Genomic DNA, 22,656 nt, shown 5'->3' with positions numbered 1-22,656 from the left:
ATTTGCCTGGGATGGCTCAACGGTTTAGCGCCGTTTGTGCAGTCGGACAATGACAAAATGCACCAATCAAGAAATCAACACCATATACTTATTTGCTGCTGGTTATGTGATGGATGACAGATAAATGCACATTTGAAGGAAACGTGCAAAAGCGTGCAGTGGTAGAAGTCGGCGTATGCGTTTTTATACCATTTTACCCAGAGCATGTTTACAAAGAAGAGTAGCCATTGGTTCTTGCCCCCTGAACATGATCACCTTCAAACGGCTGCTTGGCCAATGCAGAGCTACCCCTTAGGGTCGTCAGTGACATTCACCTGGCAAGAGAATCTCATTTAATACAGCAAACAAAATCCTGGCACAGTATCACCCTATACCGGTAGGACAGATGTTTGCGGCTAAGTCTCAAGGGCTCTGGCACATGTTCTGAGCAAGGCACAGCTTTTCAATTTTTCTACTTTGCGGGTAAATGCAGAAACATACCACATCGCTTCCTCTCTGGCACAAGGTCTGAAAAGAGAGGACCTGCAAACAATCCTTCTCTTGTCTCGCACCCGCACTCTGGAACTTGATCCCAGTGTCGGCTCAGAATGGCCTGATTCTCCAATTCGACAAATCTCTCAAAACATGGCTTTTTCACACACTTGATGTCTTGATCTCCTCTGATCTGCCCCTTTCTACCCCTCTGACTACTCCTTTCTCCTGGAGCAATCACTCCCTCCTCCCTCCTCTTCTCTCAGCTCTCCCTCCCCTCCCCCTGGGCAAGCCTACCCCAACACTACGACCTAGCTTCTCGGACATCCGGCCCATAAAGCATGTGTCACTGGAGGCTTTCCTCGTTACCTTCTTCCCCCCTCCCCACCTCTGGCTGACTCACATCCTGATAAAGCCCTATCTGTGCTCTTTTCTTCCATTTCTTATACTCTTGATGCTCTTGCCCCTGTCCATTTGAAGCCAAGTGCAATTCTTGATATGACTCTGACCTAGCTACACTTAAAAGTAAGTGTAGGGCGGCCGAGAGGAAATGGAGGGCTTCTTGTTCATCCTCTGACAAACTGGCCTGTCGCCTGCTCCAAAGGCAATACCGACTCTCTGTCCACACTAAGAAGAGAGCCCACATCCAAGCCTGTGTCTCTGTGGCATTTAACAAATCGGCTACACTCTTTAAAACATGCAAGGAGCTGGCCAACCTTGCTGCAGTCTCTACTCCTCCTGTCACCTCACAGGCTCTTTGCAATGTCCTTGCCTCTCACTCCATCTCGAAAACCCAGCACATCCTGTCCACCCCCCCTCCTCTCCCTTCTCCTGCTCTGAACGCTCACTCTTCTTCAGCCACCCCTTGCCTCTTTCTCATCCTTTCCTCTTTTCTCCCCCGACGAGGTTGCTAGACAAGTCCAATCTATGGAAACCTCATCCAAACAGGTTCACCCCTGTTCCTCTAAAACCATCAGGGACCACATTGATACCCTCGCTCCGGCCCTTGCCGGTTTCTGCAACCACTCCTTTGTCTCAGGAGCCTTCCACTTCCCTCTGAAGCACACCCTTGTGCACCCTCTTCTCAAGAAACCCACAGCTGATCCTTCTTGCCCGGCCATCTATCGCCCAATCTTTTCTGGGCAAACTCATCGAAAAACTGGCCATCTCTCAGCTTAATCTTCACTCTGACTCTATTGGCTGTCTCCACGACCATCAGTCTGGCTTTAAAGCTGCTAGAAGCACAGAAACTGCTCTCTTGAACATCCGTGAAGATCTGCTCTCCAACCGTGATTCTAACATCCCCTCTGTCCTTATCCTACTCGATCTCTCTTCTGCCTTCAACGTAGTCAACCATACCATCCTGCTCAACTGTCTCTGTGACAACCTGGGTATCAGTGATCAGGCTCTGGCCTGGCTGACCTCTTTCCACTGTGATCGACCCTCCCAGGTCCAACTTGGGTCCTTCCTCGAATCTATCTCTCTTTCTATCTGTGGGGTTCCCCAGGGGTCTAACCTCTCACACTGGCTTTTCAACCAATACCTAGTAACTCTTGCCCACGGCATTGCCATTTTCTGCTCCAATTTCCACTGCTATGCTGACGACACTCAATTCATTTTCAGGCTTCCCTCAGCCACCTCCTCGCTTTTCTCTCATCTCTGACTGCCTAACTGCCATTCAGGATTGGTGTGCCGCTAGCGATCTCGGTCTGAATGCCAGCAAGCTGGAGATCCTCCTCACTGGCACACCTTCACCCTCCTTTCCCCTCACTCTCTGGCCGGTCTCCCTTGGCCCTCCTCCAACCCCCAACTATGAGGCTAAGAACATCAGGGTCATCTTTGACTCCATGCTTTCTTTCTCTGCCCACATCTCTGATGTCTCAAAAAAGTCAAACTTCCTACTGCACCTCCTTAGAGTTAGTCTGCCTTTCCTCCCCTTCCCCCCGAAGCTCACGGTCTCCTGAGCCCTGGTTCTCTCTAGGTTGTACCATTGTAACAGCCTTTTTCTAAATCTACCTGTCTCTACTCTCCGCCCTTTGCAACTTATTCAAAACAAGACTGCCAGACTTGTCCTTGGACTCAAGCCCTGGGATCGTATGTCTACAGCCCTGAAATCTCTCCATTGGCACCCAGTGGATGCAAGGATTACATGCCAAACCCTCTGCATTGTCCACAAGGCCTTCTGTGGTCTGGGCCCAAAATACCTTCAGCTCTCCTTTCATAAGTACCTCCCCTCTCGAGCTCTTCGCTCCTCTACCTCCAACTCCCTCAGGGTCAGTTTGTTTTTCTTAGAAACAAGCTGGGGGTAGATCTCTGTCTTCGGCTAGGCCTCTCTCTGGAACAGCCTCCCTGCCACTCTGAAACTTGAGGAAAACCATCTCCGGTTCTGGAAGCAACTCAAGACCTTCCTCTTTGCTTCTGCCTACTCCCCTGCTGATCCTGTCTCGACACCATGCATCATGCCTACCCATTGTCTTTTAAGTCCAGATACCTGCTCACCTTGCCACCCACCCGCACTGCCTCCGGACAATCCCTTGCACTGGGGGTCTGTATCTGCAACCATACAGCACCCCCCACCCTGCTTTATGTCAGCACTTCTTAGACATACCCTGCTTAAAACCCAGCACGTGCCACTTGCTGGCTGCACTAGCACTGTTTGATGCCTTGTTTTATTGACTTATTCATTATTTATCTGTTTGTTTCCTTTGCTCCACACTTTTCCAACTCTCCCCCCTTCCATGCACTTTCCCTTTTTCCCTCTCCCATGCACTTGCGCGGTCTCAATGTCACTTGGCCTAGTAAGATCGTTGTTTTGGTTCTCCCTTGTTTCCCTCCCTTGCCTTGTCACGCTCTGAATTACTTGTGTATGAACGCGATATAAATAAAATATCATATCATATCATAGCACCTGACCAATGACTAATTCCAATGTATGCACATACCGACGCACAGATCCCGACTCTCACTACTGCACTACTGTTAACAGATGCTAACCCATATGCTGCCTGCCCACACTCTGAACAGCGCGCCACTGCTCTCGAGCAAGGCCTGCGCCTTAAACCATAAAATATAGAAGGTGTTTAGATGCAGTCATTGTGCTTATGAAGAAGAAAAGGACAATTCCTGTTCCAACTGGGAGGACCCAGGGCCCAAACCCCTGCTCAGACAGCAGGTAAGCATGCACCAACATGTGTTACTCCCTCTGTCCACACAGGCCATCCCACCCCCTCTAGTCCCTCCCCGTCATGTTCCCTTGTGCCCCCACCATTCTCGCACACAGGTGTTGCCTGTTTTACTTGATTCTTCTACCTTTCTCGCCCCTCACCCCACTCAAGCCTACTTCTGCAGGAGTCTGTCCTGATAAATTCTGGTTTCACATCACTGTCTTGTGGCCAATGCTGGATTTGACTTTTCTGGACTTCATTCATTCATGGTGCGTCACCCTTTCTCAACTCTCATTCTGGACTTCCCTTGCATCTTGTACTCATGGTGGGCCTGAATCATTCTGTTCCCATCTTCATCTTGTATCCTGGCTTGCAACATTGTGTTACTACTGACTTCTGCAATTGTATTCGCTCTCCCCTCTTGCTTCTCGACTCTTTTTGACTGCTTACTCTCTGTTCTCTCCTCCTCCCCCTTTCTCCCTTTTCCTATCTCCTCCCCTTACTTTCTTCTAAGCACTTACTCTATCAGAATTGTCCCTGGACCTAGTATGATAGCAACCTCGTCTGCCTCCCCCCCTCCCCTTACTGGTTTTTTCCTCCCCAACTCCCCCTCCAGCACTATCTGAAATGTTGTCAGGCCTAGTATGATAGTCGCTTGTTTTGTTCCTCCCCTACCTTTCTGCACCCCTCGCCCACACCTCTTGTTTTTCTCCGTCTCTACCAGAAATGTCGTCAGGCCTAGTATGGTAGTCACCTGTCTGTTTCCATTTTCTTTCCACTCTCCCCCTCCCTTCCTTATCTATGTCTTAGCTCTTGCACTATCTGAAATGTCGTCAGGCCGAGTACGATAGTTAATTTCACATCCTTACTGTTCATGGCCTGTAAGAATGTCATTGTATTTTCCCTTGTTCCCTCCCTTGCCTTGAAGTGCTTTGAAACACATTGTGTATAGGCGCTATATAAATAAACTATCATACTATATCATATGAGACTTATCTCAACAGTTCATAAACAAAGAATAAGTTGTCTGACTTATTTATTATATTGTTTTGCCAAGTTCCAAGCAGTGCAGGTGAACATCAGCAAGGACACAGGTTGCTGGATCAGGAGCCTCATTGCAAAAACGTTGCCCCCCGATCGCAGTGCAATAGTCCACGGTATTAGCATTTGCTCAAAAACTTCAAGATTAGATAGTGAGCAGTGGTGCAGCAGATACTATCAACCACCTTATCACAGGATGGGTTACACAGTCTTACTCAAAGAAATATGAGGTAAGAGGTGTGACTCACGGGCCTGAGGCATAATCCTGTGAAATAAGAACATGTTAAAGATGCTATCAGAAGATAAGGCAAAAAAGTTTGGAGGGCAGTGTCCATACGGAGTATGGTGATAGAGATGGTATGATCTCTGATCGCGACAATCATGGTGTACATTTTATGTGCCAAGATGTCGGGAGGGTGGGGGGGTAAGCTAATGAATAACATTGCTGTATCCTGCTCTGTGGAAAGAGAGGGCACTGCATGTAATCATGATAAGACTCTGTCATCTCATATCCTGATAAGATAGGGGGACATGCATTTTATGATGTCTCAGTTCTGTATAGAGGTGAAGGTCATGTTACAAACGTATGACTGAGATGGCGTCGTGTCATTCTTTCGGGGAGGGCATGCTACTTGCAAGTTCCATCGCTAGGATGATGCCCTCATTACTGATATGCAATGAGTGTAAAATAGTGTCATCACACTACGCATGCATAGTGGTTAGATCTTGAGTATCGTGTCTCCAACCTACTCATCGTAAGGATGAGCATCTTTGCCACGTAAAGGGAAAAAGAGGTTGAAGCGCATGACTAGCATTGATGAATCTTATTCAACAGGGAGGATGGGACCTTCCGAGGCTATTCCTAGAATTATCAAATAGTTCTTTCTATAAAAGGCAGTAGGAATATTGGCCATGAATAACATTTCCATATGCTCCTGCAAAATGAAAGAGGTTACGTCTAGCGGTCTACACCAGTACATCCCAAAACTAACCCTGAATAAACAGAGGATATGTTCTAAATGTATTAATAGAATATCCATGTCTAATTTACATGAAGGGAAGTAATGTCTGAGGCCATGGCCAGGATAACCTTGTCTAACCTTTAATGAAGGGAAGTCATGTTGAAGGTCATGGGTAAAATATCAGGTCAAACATTAAATGAAGGGAAGTCATATCTGAGGTCATGGCCAGGATCTCAATGTCTAGCTTGACATGAAGCAAAGTCATGTCAGAGGTCATGGCTAGATTATGCATTTAAAACTTTAATTGAGGGAAAGTAATATCCGGGGACATGACTAGAATATTCATGTCTTATTAAAATGAGGGGGACTAACATTGGAGGTCATGGCTGGGATATTAATGTTTAACTTGACATGAAACAAAGTAATATCAGAGGTCATGGCTTGGATATCCATGTCTAACTTTGCATCAAGGGAAGTAATATATGAGGTCACAGTTAGGATATTCATGTTTGTTTACACAAAGAGTAATCCTTTCAGTGGTCATGTCTATGGTATCATGACTTACTTTACAAGAAGGAAAGACATATTTGAGGTCATGGCTACATAGCCACATCTAAATGTGCATGATGCAAAATGATAACTGAGATCAGGGCTCGGATATTCCTCTCTATATTTATGGGAAGGGACAGAGCATGAGAGGTCATGGCTAGGACATCCATGCCTATCTTTAAATGAAGGATATTCATGTTGGAGTAATGATGAGGATATACATGTCAACATGATTGGAAGCTATATCAGATGTCAGAGCTACAATATCCATGTCTCACTTTACATGAAAAGAAGTAATATCTGTGCCCCAGACTGGGGGCTTTAGTCACTTCTCTGTGACCAATGCAGCTATACACCACCCAATCTCACAAGAAATTGTTAATATAGGTACCAGATCGGTGGGGTAGAGCCAACATTCATTTGGCACACCTATAAACTTAACTTTACACAAAGCCAGGGTACGATTGAATGTCGTGGCCAGGATGGCCATACATCGCAATATACGAACAGAGTTATAACCTGCGATTGTGTTCATGGTGAGTGGAGACTTAACAAGACTGCAGTTATGAGTCCTGTCCAATGGTGCCTGTCAGCATTATGGCTTAATCTCTTCTGCTCTCAGTGAAATGTATCTGCTGATTGGGGTGCCCCTTTTATTGGGAGAACATTGCAATAGATGAATTTGCTTGATGTTTTAACACACGTACACACAGCTTTGGCTGATGCCTTTTTATATGAAGTCATAATATTAATTCATAAAAAAAAGTGACAGTCTGCCCATGTTTTCTTTTAAAGTAACAATACTGTCATGTTTAAAGTGTGGGCAGTAAAAGGCTTCAATTCTTAGGCAAAGAGTGGGGAGGCTGCTTGTGCTTTCTGTTTGTCAAGTCTGAAAACACCCATGAAGGCAGAGCAGCCTTCACATTTGTAGGCATATGGAGTGAGGGGAGTGAGGGGAGTGAGGAGGGTGAGGGGAGTGAGGGGAGTGAGGGGGCTGAGGGGAGTGAGGGGGTGAGGGGAGTGAGGGGAGTGAGGGGGCTGAGGGGAGAGAGGGCAGTGAGGGGAGTAAGGGGAGTGAGGAGAGTGAGGGGGCTGAGCGGAGTGAGGGGAGTGAGGGGAGTAAGTAGAGTGAGGGGAGTCAGATGGCTAAGGGGAGTGAGGGGAGTGAGGGGAGTGAGGGGGCTAAGGGGAGTAAGGGGAGTGAGGGGAGTAAGGGGAGTGAGGGAAGTGAGGGGGCTGAGGGGAGTGAGGGGAGTGAGGGGGGTGAGGCGAGTGAGGGGAGTGAGGGGAGTAAGGGGAGTGAGGGGAGTTAGGGGGCTGAGGGGAGTGAGGGGAGTGAGGGGAGTAAGGGGAGTGAGGGGAGTGAGGGGAGTGAGGGGGCTAAGGGGAGTGAGGGGAGTGAGGGGAGTGAGGGGGCGAAGGGGAGTAAGGGGAGTGAGTGGAGTGAGGGGTCTGTGAAGAAGTCTATTTGAAAAATCTTTAGCATCCTGAGGGAATGCATCTTAAGGTGATAGTTCAAGAAAAGTGGTGTCAATAAATGGCTCTGACTTCCTGGAACTCCCCTTTGAAAACGTATCTGCACTTAAAAACATCTGAAAAGTGCATTTACATGACCACATCTTTAACAAAGGCTGGAGATGATACAGAAATGTTGGCAGGAACATACTACTAGAAAAGTCTAGTGCAGTTTTGGCGCAATGTAAAATAAGGAAGTCCGGCCCAGTGCTGGCCCAATGGCTTGTTGTTCTGGTACAGCCATGAGCTAATTGGGCATCATTCTGGTGCCAGTGTTAGATTGTAGCACAGAGATGAAATACTCTGGAAATATTGAGACGCAGTGATGATGCGTTCAGGGGTATGCTTCCACAGTGATGTCATATTCTGGGTACACAGGTAGTAGACGCCTCACCCCCTCAACAAAAGAAGTGCTTCGTTGGCGGGTGGATAGTGTTCCCTGATTTTATCCAACACAAATGTCGTGAAAATCGAACTAAGTGGCTACAATCAATAGGGCGGAAGCCTGGAGAGAGAAGCACAGAAACAATAAATGCAGAGTTGCTTTCTAAAGCTGGTAAAGATTGGCACAAAACAGGCGGGAAACATGCGGGAAACATGCGGGAGGAGTTGCTTAGTGGCGTGGAAAGATTGGGGTCTTCTGAAATGATTCAGTGGGAACAGACTTGGTTCTTCTCACAAATCAGAATCAGTCAATCCAGAGAAGCCCTGCTGCAGACCCAAGGGCTGGTGCAGGTGGCGGGAGGGCGAGGGATAGGCGGAGGGGGGCGGGGAGGGGTCAGAATGTGGGAACTCAAAGTTGGAGAAAAAAAAAGGCACCATTTAGGGCTGGATCTTCCTATCTCTTCTTAAACTGTATCTTCTGCCTCTCATCACTTCTATCTCCTCTCTCCACGCCTTTCCAATTGATAATCTTCCCCCATCAGATTCATCCATTGTATTGCACCCTATTACAGCATACCCTTGTTCTACAGCGTTCCGACTGCTTATATCAGGCGAGTCCTCGAAATAAAAGTGCACATATTTTGCAGAGCCATGGAGAGCCAGAGTGACGTGGACCGGCTTCTATGTCTGTTAGAAGCATTAGTCTAGCTGCTGGCCAGCGTTGCTGCACTGTTTGAGATACTCTGATGATAGCATGACTTGAATGGCGGGGGCCTTTCGGAATGCCACCAGGGCGGTCAGGACGGAAAGCCTCTCTGAAAGGAGGGAAGGCCAGGACTCCTAAGACACCAGAAGGATGCTCTCTAAGATTACCATCTTCCCATAATTTCAACCAATGGTGGTAGAAATGAGATAAGGAAACAGTGACCTGTGTGGACCATTAGTAGCAATGGGGTGTGGGAAGGGGGGAGGGGGGTGCGAGGTCACGTGAGAAGATGGCCTCTTCCCCTAAATAATTGCACAATGAACTTTATGAGCCGTGTATTCTGTTTTTGGGAGTGCTACATTTTTTAAACATTATTGGTTGCTATTCTCTCTCTAATGTTCAAGGTTTTACCACTATAAAACAAAAATCGAATTTAATCTGCTGGCCTCATCCCTTCCCATGGCAAGTTATACCAGCAGTTGGGTTGCCCTCCAACTCTGATAACATTTTAAGACCTACTTTATTATTTTAAATTTAATAAATTTAATGTTTTATTTCTCTTGATCAACAACAAAGTCATGAAGCAGTCATAGTAACTGATTACCAAACACATTGCCGCTGTTTCTACATTCTTCCCATGGGGTTTGATAATACTACACTAGCCGGTGCGTGGGTGCATGCTGTCTGGTCTACAAACTTCTACTCAACAGAGGGCATGTGCCTTCCTACCTGAGCCTGAAGGTCCTGGATGGTCTGGTAGTACTTGCTGAAGTCGCGGCCAGTGGTGGGCGAGACTTTGCCACTGTGTTCCTTGATCTTGATCTCCAGCTGGCTATTGGCGCTCTCCAGGGAGCGCACCTTGTCTAGGTAGGCAGCTAGGCGGTCGTTCAGGTTCTGCATGGTCACCTTCTCACCGCCCGACAGCAAGATATTGTCTTTGGAACCTAACTGCATATAGCTGTAGTTGACTGGCACAGAGCTTGTGGAAACCCGGGTACCATAGCCCCCTGCTCCGCCATAGACGCTGGGGGCCATCTGACTCACAGCAGCAACTCTGTAGCCCGCACTGGGTAAGCGGGTTGACGAAGAGGAGCTGGATCTTTGGACAACTACCCTATTGGCCATTGTGACGGAGAGTGAGGAGTCTAAGTCAGAGCTGGAGTCTACGGCTGGAGTGTGGACTGCGCGGAAGCAAACGCTGCCTTCGGTTTTTATAGAGCAGGTGGAAGGCTTATTTGCCACCAGACCCACCCTCTTTATTATCTTTCTTTCTGAGAACTGATAGCAGCGCAGAGCGAAACTGAACTATGGACTGACTTGTGTGCCGCATAGAGATGCAAAAAGGTGGCAACAGAATTGATAAATTAATAATTCTCCTGGGATGGCTCAACGGTTAAGCACCGTTTATGCCGTCAGACAATGACAAAATTCACCAATCAATAAATCAGCACCATATACTTATTTTCTGCTGGTTATGTGATGGATGACAGATAAACGCACATTTGAAGGAAACGTGTAAAAACGTGCAGTGGTAGAAGTCGATGTGTATGTTTTTATAACATTTTACCCAGAGCATGTTTACAGAGAAGAGTAGCCATTGGTTCTTTCCCCCTGGATGTGATCACGTGCCAAAGGCTGCTTGGCCAATGCAGAGCTACCCCTTAGGGTCGTCAGTGACATTCACCTGGCAAGAGAATCTCATTTAATACAGCAAACACAATCCTGGCACAGTATCACCCTATACTGGTAGGACAGATGTTTGCGGCTAAGTCTCAAGGGCTCTGGCACATGTTCTGAGCAAGGCACAGCTTTGCAGTTTTTCTACTTCGCTGGTAAATGCACAAACATATCACATCGCCTCCTCTCTGGCACAAGGTCTGCAAAGAGAGGCTCTGCAAACAATCCTTCTCTTGTCACGCACCCACACTCTGGAACTCGATCCTGGTGTCAACTCAGAATGCCCCGATTCTCCAGTTTTGCAAATCTCTCAAAACGTGGCTTTTGCACACACTTGATGTCTTGATCTCCACTGACCTCCTCCTCTCTACCCCTCTGACTACTCCTTTCTCCTGGAGCAGTCACTCCCTCCTCTCCTCTCAGCTCTCCCTCTACTCCCTCAGGGCAAGCCTACCCCAACACTGCCACCTACCTTCTCGGACATCCGCTGATAAAGCGTGTGTCACTGGAGGCTTTCCTCGCTACCTTCTTCCCCCCTCCCCACCTCTGGCTGACTCACATCCTGATAAAGCCCTATCTGTGCTCTTTTCTTCCATTTCTTATACTCTTGATGTTCTTGAGGATCTGTTTGAAGCCCAAAGCCAAGTGCAATTCTTGATATGACTCTGACCAAGCTACACTTAAAAGTAAGTGTATGGCGGCCGAGAGGAAATAGAGGGCTTCTTGTTCATCCTCTGACAAACTGGCCTGTCGCCTGCTCCAAAGACAATACTGACTCTTTGTCCACACTAAGAAGAGAGCCCACATCCAAGCCTGCATCTCTGCGGCATCTAACAACTCGGCTGAACTCTTTCAAATCTGCAAGGAGCTGGCCAACCTTGCTGAAGCCTCTACTCCTCCTGTCGCCTCACAGGCTCTTTGCAATGCCCTTGCATCTCACTTCATCTAAAAAATCCAGAACATTCTGTCCACCATCTCCCCTCCCTCCTCTCCCTTCTCCTGCTCTGAACGCTCACCCTCCTTCAGCCACATCCTCCCACTTTCTCATCCTTTCCTCTTTTCTCCCCCGACGAGGTTGATAGCCAAATCCAATCTATCAAAGCCTCATAAAACAGTTTCACCCCTGTTCCTCTAAAACCATCAAGGACCACATTGATACCCTCGCTCCAGCACTTGCTGATTTCTGAAACCACTCTTTTGCCTCAGGAGCCTTCCACTTCCCTCTGAAGCACTCTCTTGTGCATCTTCTTCTCAAGAAACCCACAGCTGATCTTTCTTGCCCCGCCATCTATCGCCCAATCTCCATTACTCCTTTTCTGGGCAAACGCCTGGAAAATCTGGCCATCTCTCAGCTTAACCTTCACTCTGACTCTGTTGGCTGTCTCCACGACCATCAGTCTGGCTTTAGATCTGCCAGAAGCACAGAAACTGCTCTCTTGAACATTTGTGAAGATCTGCTCTCCAACCTTGATTCTAATATCCCCTCTGTCCTTTTCCTACTCGATCTCTCTTCTGCCTTCAACATAGTCAACCATACCATCCTGCTAAAGTGTCTCTGTGACAACCTGGGTATCACTGATCAAGATGTGGCCTGACTGACCTCTTTCCTCTCTGATCGACCCTCCCAGGTCCAACTTGGGTCCTTCCTCTAATCTAGCTCCCTTTCTATCTGTGGGTCTCCCAAGGGTCTAACCTCTCACCCTGGCTTTTCAACCAATACCTGGCAACTATTGCCCACTGAATTGCCATTTTCTGCTCCAATTTCCACTGCTATGCTGATGACTCTCAACTCATTTTCAGGCTTCCCTCTGTCACCTCCTCGCCTTCTCTCATCTCTGACTGCCTAACTGCCATTCAGGATTGGTGTGCCACCAACGATCTCTACCTGAATGCCAGCAAGACGGAGATCCTCATCATTGGCACACCTTCACCCTCCTTTCCCCTCACTCTCTGGCCGGTCTCCTTGGCCCTCCTCCTACCCCCACCTACAAGGCTAAGAACCTCAGGGACATCTTTGACTCCACGTTTCCTTCTCTGCCCACATCTCTGATGTCTCAAAAAAGTCAAACTTCCTACTGCACCTCCTTAGAGGTAGTCTGCCTTTCCTCTCCTTCCCCCAGAAGCTCACTGTCTCCTGAGCCCTGGTTCTCTCTAGGTTGTGCCATTGTAACAGCTTCTTTCTAAATATACTTGCTTCTACTCTCCGCCCTTTGCAACTTATCCAGAGCAGGACTGCAAGACTTGTCCTTGGCCTCAAGCCCTGGGATCGTATGTCTCCAGCCCTGAAATCTCTCCATTGGCACCCAGTGGACGCAAAGATTAAATTCCAAACCCTCTGCATTGTCCACAAGGCCTTCTGGGGCCTGAGTTGAAAATACCTGCAGCTATCCTTTCATAAGTACCTGCCCTCTCGAGCTCTTCGCTCCTCTACCACCAACTCCCTCAGTGTCAGTTTGTTTTACTAAGAAACAAGCTGGGGGTAGATCTCTGACTTCGGCTGGTGCCTCCCTCTGGAACAGCCTCCCTGACACTCTGAAACTTGAGGAAAACAATCTCCGGTTCTGGAAGCACCCCAAGACCTTCCTCTTTGCTTCTGCATTCTCCCCTGCTGATCGTCTCTCGGCACGGTGCATCATGTCAACCCTTTGCCTTTCAAGTCCAGATACCTGCTCACCCTGCCACCCACCCGCACTGCCTCTGGGCAATCCCTTGCACTGGGGGTCTGTATCTGCAACCATGCAGCGCCCCCACCCCCGATTTATTTTTTTTAAAAAAACATTTCTTCCCCGTACTTATCAGACATACCCTGCCTAAAACCCAGCACTAGCACTGTTTGTTGCCTTGTTTTATTGACTTATTTATTATTTATCTTTTTTGTTCCTTTGCTCCACACTTTTCCAACTCTCCCCCCTTCCATGCACTTTTCCCTTTTCCCCCCTCCCATGCACTTGCGCGTTCTCAATGTCACTGGGCCTAGTAAGATCATTGTTTTTGTTCTCCCTTGTTTCACTCCCTTGTCTTGTCGCGCTCTGAAACATTTGTGTACGAGCGCTATATAAATGAAATATCATATCATACCATCTGACCAAGGACTATGTCCAATGGACGCACATACCGATGCACGGACTCCGACTCTCAGTACTGTGCTACCGTTAACAGATGCTAACCCATACACTGTCTGCCCACACTCTGAACAGCGCGCCACTGCTCTCGAGCAAGGTCTGCGCTCTAAACAATAAAATAAAGAAGGTGTTTAGCTGCAGTCATTGTGCTTATGAGACTTATCTCAACAGTTTATAAACAAAGAATAAGTTGTCTGACTTATTTATTATATTGTTTTGCCAAGTTCCAAGCAGGGCCAGGTGAACATCAGCAAGGATACAGGTTACTGGATCAGGAGCCTCATTGCAAAAACGTTGCCCCCCCCGATCGCAGTGCAATAGTCCACGGTATTAGCATTTGTTCAAAAACTGCCCTAACACAACCACATAGGGGCTATTTATAAACAATGTGATAAATCAACAGAAACAACCTCTCCCGCAATCATTTTTCATTGCTCTCTCTGCTGGATTTTAACACTCTTCTGTTCGGGGTGTAACAAAGGCATAGGAGTCTGGGCAGCCTCACATTCTGTGATGGTTTACAATCCAACCAGAAAAGAAGCTATACCGCTGGATGCCATGTGCTGGGGAGGGGAAATTGTACAGGGATTTTCGCGACAAAGAGCATTGTTTTAGACAATGTTAAATCCTATTGTGACGAATCAACTTCGGGGGCACCAGTGGTCCAGGGATGAATATCGGTTTTTAAACCATCAATCAACCTCACACCTCTAGTACACCAGTAGGGATCAGAAAAGATTGAAATACAAGTAAATTATAAGACCTCCTTGTCCAATTTTGGTAACGTGGACGGAACGGCAGGATGTATCGTTGGTTAGTTTCAATAAAGCGAAAATACAATTATTACCCAATGATAAAAGGGACTGTCCAGTCAATGTTGTATAGAAATATCTACTTTATTACTACTACAGCAGACAGTTCTAGCAAACTACAATTACAACCCACACTGTAAAGGAACCCAGAGGACAGAAGCAAAGGGATGCACTCTTGATACTGACAGGAGGGTAGATGGTAAAGTAATCATTCTTATAGTTCAAGATTATTTGGTTTCAACACCAAAGGGGCAAAGAGTCATAACCATCTGTAGGGGCCTTTGGAGAAGGATCAGGAGGGGCAGAACCACAATGTACCTGGTGCTGAAGAAGTTCTTGGTGCTCGACAGCGTTGAGGTGGATCCAGGGCTATTTGCAGCCCGTGAGACAGACAGCTGCGAGTTCCAGGCGGCAAGCAGTTTGGCAAGCAAGGTTGGACGGAGGTCTGCAGGCTGTCCGGAGCGGCGGCTCAGGACCAATAATCGTTGTCTCTGTGCTGCTTGGCAGATCAGGAATGCTGGTCGTGGCGTCTTGGACGGCTCTGGTGACTGCAGCGTGACAACAGTCAGCGGTGCAGCGGATGCGGTTCGAGGACTCGACCGTCTCAAAATTGTCCTTAAAAAGATGGACGCTGGATGATTCTTGTGTGGCATTCCTCTTAGCTTATTCACAGGGTTCGTGTCCTTTCAAGGCAGACGGCCCAAAGCTCAGGAGGGTATTATCAGGCAACTGCCTTGTCCTGTGTCCAGAGACTCTCAGGAACTTCCCACCTAGGAAGCCTGTTGTCAGAACCTAGCAGGGCACGCTGTGTGCCTGCTGGGTACTGGCTGGGTACTGGCTGGGTACTGGTTCTGGAGCTTCTGGATGGGTCCTCTGAGTCCAGTGTCTCCCTCTGTTCCCTGGGAGATGTTTAGGGGACGGATATTGCTTCCCTCTTGGAACTTCTGGTCTTCCTTCACTGGCGGAAGATGCAAGGTAGACTGTACCTTCAGCTCAGGTCCAAATGAGTCCATCTTCTTACTCCTTGCAAAGTCTTCAGATGATCTGATCAGTGAGGGGCTCAGCCCCCTTTTAAAGCCAAACAGGCCCCAATTATTGGTGCAGGCTAAGCCCACCGTAATGAACCAATCCTGGGTCCCCACTAACAATCTTCAGTGATGCTTCAGGTCAGAATCAGAGCGCTTGCAACAGACAGGGGAAAGATGACAACATATATTTTGAAGTCCCACCCATCTTCCTGTCTGCTGTACATGAAGTGTCTAATTAAATAAGCCCAATGCAGAAATTGGTCAAACACGGACCTCCTTTGAATAGTGGGTTGCAAGCAGACATTCCTCTCCTACAATTCACATATTTCCCTGCTCTGAAAGGAGTGGTCCCAGACAGGACATTCACTGCCCTGTCATACAAAGGAGGGGTGTTAGTACCAAGTTGACACATTGCATTACAAAGAGGTTTTGGTCTCTGGTCTCCATTGTCACTTCCTGCACCCAGGCCTCCCTGAGGTCTGTTAATTAACTTTCTTCAGTATTCACCACCACCAGCAAGGTCTAACAATGGAGATGCAAATCCATGGTGCCTTGAAATGCTAATCAGTCTGCCCATAACCAGAGGCTTTTGATGTACCCACAGTGGTCAGGTGTCAGCTGCACATGACAGGGGAGGGCGGCACTGGTAAGATGTGTCCTCCCAGAGTACATGACTATTTTTATGCTGTTCGGTGGGCATGGAAAATATGTGCGGGAATGGCCCCACATATTTTCTGGAGGTTGATCTCCCATCATTCATTCTTTTGAATAAACAATAAATCACATAGCCCAGGCGAGTGCTCTCTCCCTGTGTGGATGGTCAAATTCCACACCTGCCCGCCAGCCTCAACATGTGAACCACCACCCTACAGAGGGTCTGGTTCATCATCAAGGCGAAAGTACCAGATGAGGCCATCTGCATTTCCATGCTGGATGCCTGGTTTGTGCTGGGTGTCCATATCTAATCCATGTAGGGATATGGTCCACCACAAAAGCTTAGGGTTCTCCCCTTACATGGCCATTAGCCATCACAGAGGCTTGCGGTCCGTATGGATCGTAAAGTGAGACTCGAACACGTAGAGTTTCAGCTTCTTTATGACCCCATAGGCCTCTTTTTCTATGACAGCCCAGTTCCTTTCCCTTTTTGTCAACCGCCTGCTGATGTAGGCAACAGGTTGCTCTACACCTTCAGAGTTCAGCTACGCTAACACTGCTCCAATCCCCAAATCACAAGCGCATGTCTGGATAATGAATTCCTGACCATAGTCTGGCACTTTCAGAATGGGGTCCATGCACAATCCATCCTTTAAATCCTGAAAGGAGGTTTGACAGGCGGGGGTTCAAGTTACCTTTTTTGGCATCTTTTTCAACGTTAGGGGCATGGCAATGGTCCCATACGCTCTGATGAACGACCTCACCTGTGTCTGTGTGGTGGCCATGTCCCAATCCTTCACAGCATGTATCTTCGCTTCAAGAGGTTGTTTCTTACCTCCACCGACCAGCTGGTCTAGGTAAGTCACGGTACCCTGCGCTATCTGGCACTTTGTGGCCTTGATAGTCAGGCCTGCATTCTGCAGTGCCTGAAGCACTTGTTTCAGGTGGGATACATGATCCTCCCAGGTGTGGCTGAACACAGCAATGTCATCTAGATAGGCGACACTGAAGATTTCCAGTCTGGACAAAACCTGGTTAGCCATCCTCTGAAAAGTGGCAGAGGCATTCTTCAATCTTTAGGGCATCACATTGAACTGATAATGTCCTTCCGGGGTTGAGAATGCTGACCTCTCCTTCGCTCCATCTGTCAAGCCAACCTGCCAATACCCCGCTTTGAGGTCAAAGGTACTCATGTACTTGGCAGCGCCAAGCTTGTCAATGAGCTCATCTGACCGAGGAATGGGGTGAGCATCTGTCTTCGTGACAGAATTGAACCCCTTGTAGTCCACACAAAAGTGAACTTCAGTCTTCTCACTACTGGTCTTTTTATGGAGCAGTACCACTGGGCTAGCCCAGGGACTGTGGGTTGGCTCTATCACTCCTAGGGACAACATCTTGGAAACTTCCTCCTTGATGGTGTCCCTGACCTTATCGGACATCCAGTGAATTCTACTCTACACCGGTTTACTGTCTCCAGTGTCCACATCATGGGTGAATCAATCTGCGTGACCTGAAGTCAACGAAAACATACCGGCAAACGGTCCCAGTAAACGGCGACAGTCTGCCAGTTGCTGTTTTGACAGGTCTGTTGCAAGGTTGACACCTTCAACGGACCCATCTGTGGATTCAGTGTGCAGGGGGTCTGGGAGGGGATCAGTCTCCTCCTCAGTCACTCTGTCAGTCACTAACACCATGACCGAGCCTTCCCAGCTATGATGGGGTTTTAGCCGGTCGACGTGAAAAAACCTGCACATCTGTTTAGGTCCTTTCACATCAATGAGATAATTCACCTCACTGACCTTTTACAGCACACATTAAAGCCCGATCCATTTGTCCTGAAAGGCACTGAGTTTGACAGGCTCCATAATCCAAACCCACTGGCCTGGAGAATAGACTGTCACTGTCGCCTTATGGTCGTGCCAGTGCTTCATCAGCTCTTGACTGGCCTTTAGATTCTTGGTTGACTGTTCCATGTACTTTGCCATTCTAGACTGAAGGCCGCCAGCTGATGCAAACTCATCCAGCTTGGGCAGGCCCTTCAGATCTGCGCCCACCTGGTCCTCCATCTCAGGTACCTGCACTACGCCAGGCAAGCAACTCTGAAGTCACTGGGTCCCCTGCTACCAAAGTAGGCTCCTCCGTGGCTACTCTCCCCTCTCCCACATGAGTAGGTGACTTAGTAGTCTGTAAAATTAAACTAGGGGCTAACGGCCACGCTGTACCTTCCAACAAGTCCTCTGGAAACACTACAGGCCCGAAGGCTTTCAGAGTGTTCAAACTGGCCTTGTCTTTGGCCCTCGATTTTGTAGCTGCTGCAACTATTTCATGATCAGGAATATCATTACCCAATAGACATGGGGCAGGGATGGAGTCTTTCACCGCTACACGGTCCTGGGTCATTACAACTTGCCAGCTGAACTCTACTTTAGCCAAGGGGAACTTACTCTTACCATCAAATTCACTTACGCACAACTCAGGCCCATCAATATACTGACCGTAGCTGTACCCACTGCCGGGTGATAGAGGTGATGCTAGCTACAGTGGCTCGGACCGCAAGCGTTTTGTGTCCATTGATAGAGTTAAGTATTATTGGGAACTGGGGTCTCCTCTGGAGATCTGGTACCGTTCCCACTCAGTGTAACCAATCCACATTCTGCCACTCCCTGGCCTAGTGGGCAACCCCCCTCTGAGAGGCCCACACTATTGATGGCCTCTCCCATGAGTCCAACATTCACTATGGCTTGCTTGGGTAAGTCCTTGCAAGCAGGATCCCCTTTCCTATGGCCCAGCTCCTTACACACAAAACAACCTTTGGGTGGTGAGAACGCAGGTGTCCCAGTGTTAGGGGTGCCCGCGCTCTTCTTTTCGGTGTGCACAGCTGAACTAGAGTTGGGGGTTTCCCCTTCGCTCTTTTGGGGACCTGACTTTGAATAAGATTGGGTTGGACCTTTGTCCTTCCCATCCTTGTTTACTTTTTTGTCTGCTGATTTCTCTTCTGGTTTTTGTGTGCTCGCCTGAGCCTTTTTCTGGACTCAAGTACTCAGAAATCTGTCGACACCCTTTGCAAGCTCCCTAGGATCTGTGATAGCATCTGTGTCCACTAGATGCTGGTGTAGGTCAACCTCACAATTTTTCAACACATGCTCACACGCAATCAAATTGTACATCCCTTTAAATGTGTCAACTTTGTTGCCAGTCACCCACCCGCTCAGATATTTCAACGACAAGTGCGTGAACGCTTCTAAAGTCTGCCCACTTTTCTTTCCGAGCTTTCTGAAGCTCTTTAGTTACTGTTCTGTGGTTTTACAGAAATTCCTAAAGAGGGCTACATACATGCTCTCATAAACAGGCCTTTCCTCAGGAGTTAACTGAAGAATTGCATCAGTCCCTGGTGTCGGTAAGCGACTCATCAGGGCTGCACCCCACAGTACCTCATCCACCTCCTGCAGCTAGAATGCCAGCTTGAGCGCTTAAAACAAGTCAAAAATATCCTTCCCCACCTCATAAACCTGTATTAAATCTTTGGGGATGTGCCATCAGGGCTTATCCCGGGAACTCTGGTTTGAGCCATTACTGCGGTTCTCGCTAGAGGCGGACCTGTTGGCCTCTTTCTGATATTCAAGTACCAGCTTGCACAGCTCTATGGTGACTTTGTACCACTGTTTCTGTTCCTCTAGCGCTAGTCTCCTCTCCTCGAGAAGGACATTTCTAGCTGCTACCTCACTAACAGCCAGAACAATTACTGGGCCACTTAGAGACTGTGCTGAGGTCTGGGACCTGTGGAATGCCGCACTAGCCCCTGTCCTCACTAACACTCACGAGTGTTGAGAAACCACACTTGCCCCCAGTCGGATGATTGTCGAGAAACACTGCTCATGCGGTTGTCCTCATCATTTAACCCCTATGGAAGGTTTCATCCATTACGAAGAGGCTAAGAGGAGTGCCACACAAGCATCATCCAGCATCCTTCATTTTAAGGAAAATTTCGAGACAGTTGAGTCCTCGAACAGCCTCTAACTGCACCACTAACTGTTGTCATGCCGCAGTCCCCAGAGCCGTTCGAGATGCCTCGACCAGCATTCCAGATCTGCCAACCAGCACAGAGACAAAGATTCTTGGCCCTGAGCCACTGCGCCGGACAGCCTGCAAACATCAGTCCAGCCTCGCTTGCCGAACTGCCTGCCGCCTGGTACCTGCAGCTGTCTCTCACCACTAACTCTGTCTCACAGGCTGCACTGCGCCCTGGAACCGCATTGACGCTGTCGAGCACCAAGAACTTCTTCCGTACCAGGTACATTGTGGTTCTGCCCCCCTGGTCCACTTGGAACAAAGAGGTGTTGTTCTCTGTTCTCCTTTGTCACTTCCTGCACTCAAGCCTCCGCGAGGCCTGCTAATAAACATTCTTGAGTATATGCCATCACCAGCAAGATCTAGCAATGGAGATGCAAATCCATGGGGCCTTGAAATGTTAATCAGGCTGCCCACGGCCAGAGGCTTTTGATGTACCCACAGCAGTCAGGTGTCAGCTACATATGACAGGGAAGGGCGGTGCTGGTAAGCTATGTCCTCCCAGACTACATGACTATTTTTCTGCTGTGCGGTAAGTGTGGAAAATATGTGTGGGAATGGCCCCACAAATTTTCTGGAGGTTGAGCTCCCATCATTCATTCATTTAAAAAAATCAAGTAGCCCAGGTGAGCACACTCTCCCTGTGCGGATGGTCGAATTCCTCACACTTATTTCTCAAGCTAGGATATCATCGTATTGGGAAGGCATTTTTTTATTTGAATTTGTAAAGAGCGCTTCAGCCCGAGGGCATTGAGGCGCTGTTGCAAGCACTATGTCTTAGTTACAAAAGTTTTAGGCATATACACATGTACTTTGCCTTTCTTAGACGGGGTCATGCGGAGAGGATCTTTTGGCTTGCTATTCGTTTAGAATCTTCACTGAATTTCATTATAGTATAAACATGTTTCTTCCTCATTGGGATAGTTTAAATATTGCTGGGCATGTACTCTGAACTCCCCTCTGTGACAAAATGTCTCCTGAGAGGGTGTGAAAACAGTACCTTTAAAAAAAATATAATAATAAAATGATGCAGCCAATTCTGCTTCGGAAAGGGAGGTCAGCTAATCATACCCCCTTTCATAATGCTCAATGCTGAAATGTTGGTGTTTCCATGGTTCTTTGCTGAGACTGTCTCCGGAGAGCCCTAGCATCACCCCTGCAGAGGCACCGGGGCACATTCAAAAGTTCCATGTACATTTCTGGCTGCTGCTGGAACACTACGTTCCAGCAGGTAAAGGTGGCCTTGTACTCGTTGCCACACCTGTTTCAAAACGTAATAACTGTGTATCCTAATTGACTGGGTGGCATGTTAAAATATAAAAGTAAGTCATGTCTGTTCTTTTAAGGGTGGCTACTAGGGAAACACAAGTATACAGCCACAGCATTTGATATCATATTAATGTCCGCTTGCTGAGCAGGGCTCAGCTATGATAGGGCTGACCTGTATTACCCGCCTGGCCTGGATGACCCCACAACTGCCACGTGGGACAACTGTCACCTAATAGAAGTCCAACCCCTTCCTTCGAGGCCACCAAAATCCTTCCTGGGAGGTCCCTTAATGTTTCAAAGCAGAACTTACTTTACAAAGACACACACCAGGGTGCTGATTAGTGGAGTCATTATGAAGTCAGTAGACATGTGAAGGAACATAGAGTAGTAGGAGTAGAGAGGTAGTCTGAGAGACAATTTGCACCATCTTGGTTTCTGCTAGATGCCATCCACAACCTCCTGTCCCTACATTTCATGAAGAATAAAACATTCTAGTTATGATGTCAGAAATCAAAGAATACTTCTTACAACAGCCTTAATTGGACACCCAACAGCTTGCTTGCTTTGGATGAATACCCTTGCCTTAATAAGGAGAGGAAACACTCTCCTTAGTTGTTTGGATTCTCAGAAGAAGAAAGATTCATTGAAATTCTGTTGGGAATACAATCTATTAAAAAGTCAGAAGACTCCCCAAGGCAGAGGCAAGCTCTGCTCCCTAACTATTGCAAGATATAATTTGGGATGAAACTGCTTTGGACAAAGGCCTCTCTGATGCCTGTGCACTGGAACCAGGATTCTACTAAATGGAGGTGAAGAAACCCCAGCAGGCTCCAGACAACATTCCTGAAGTGGAAGTATGGAAATAGGGCTTAACTTGTTCCCGGAGAGCCTGGATTGGGCCTCAAAGAAACCAAGTAGTACAGAAGCAGCTTGGATCCTATTTTATCACAAAAAGAGATCTTTGAGGTGACTCAATGAGCTCAACTCGCCTTGATCAACTACAGAACCATTGGTGCTGTGTTGGCAATTTACGCTCTATGAATGACTTACTTGCAATCCCCGCCATCCAGAAGTCGATTCGACCCATTGTATCGGACTGCCTTATCTCGACCCAATAGCTGTCTTGTCTCCGTGGAAGCAACTGAACTCTAACGTCAACTTGACCTGCTGGAAACAATCAACCCACAGTCTCTAATGTCAACTTGACCCAGCAAAAGCTTTTAATCGCAGCAGA

The 22,656-nt window shown here is 47.8% G+C and overlaps 1 protein-coding gene across 1 annotated transcript in view; it reads right to left on the bottom strand.

The window, feature by feature from the left end:
* LOC138520469 (keratin, type I cytoskeletal 19-like) overlaps nt 1-9,978 on the bottom strand; it is a 71,294-nt gene extending 61,316 nt beyond the window's left edge. Inside the window, exon 1 of the mRNA XM_069632842.1 lies at nt 9,522-9,978. Within this exon, the coding sequence (XP_069488943.1) occupies nt 9,522-9,917 (396 nt within the window). The 5' untranslated portion in view covers nt 9,918-9,978. The remainder of the gene's footprint in view (nt 1-9,521) is intronic.
* Nucleotides 9,979-22,656: the final 12,678 nt, after the last annotated feature.

This window comes from Ambystoma mexicanum, chromosome 13, assembly GCF_040938575.1.
Source record: "Ambystoma mexicanum isolate Mex_15411 chromosome 13, UKY_AmexF1_1, whole genome shotgun sequence".
Taxonomy (NCBI): domain Eukaryota; kingdom Metazoa; phylum Chordata; class Amphibia; order Caudata; family Ambystomatidae; genus Ambystoma; species Ambystoma mexicanum.
This window is presented reverse-complemented; position numbering and strand designations above follow the sequence as displayed.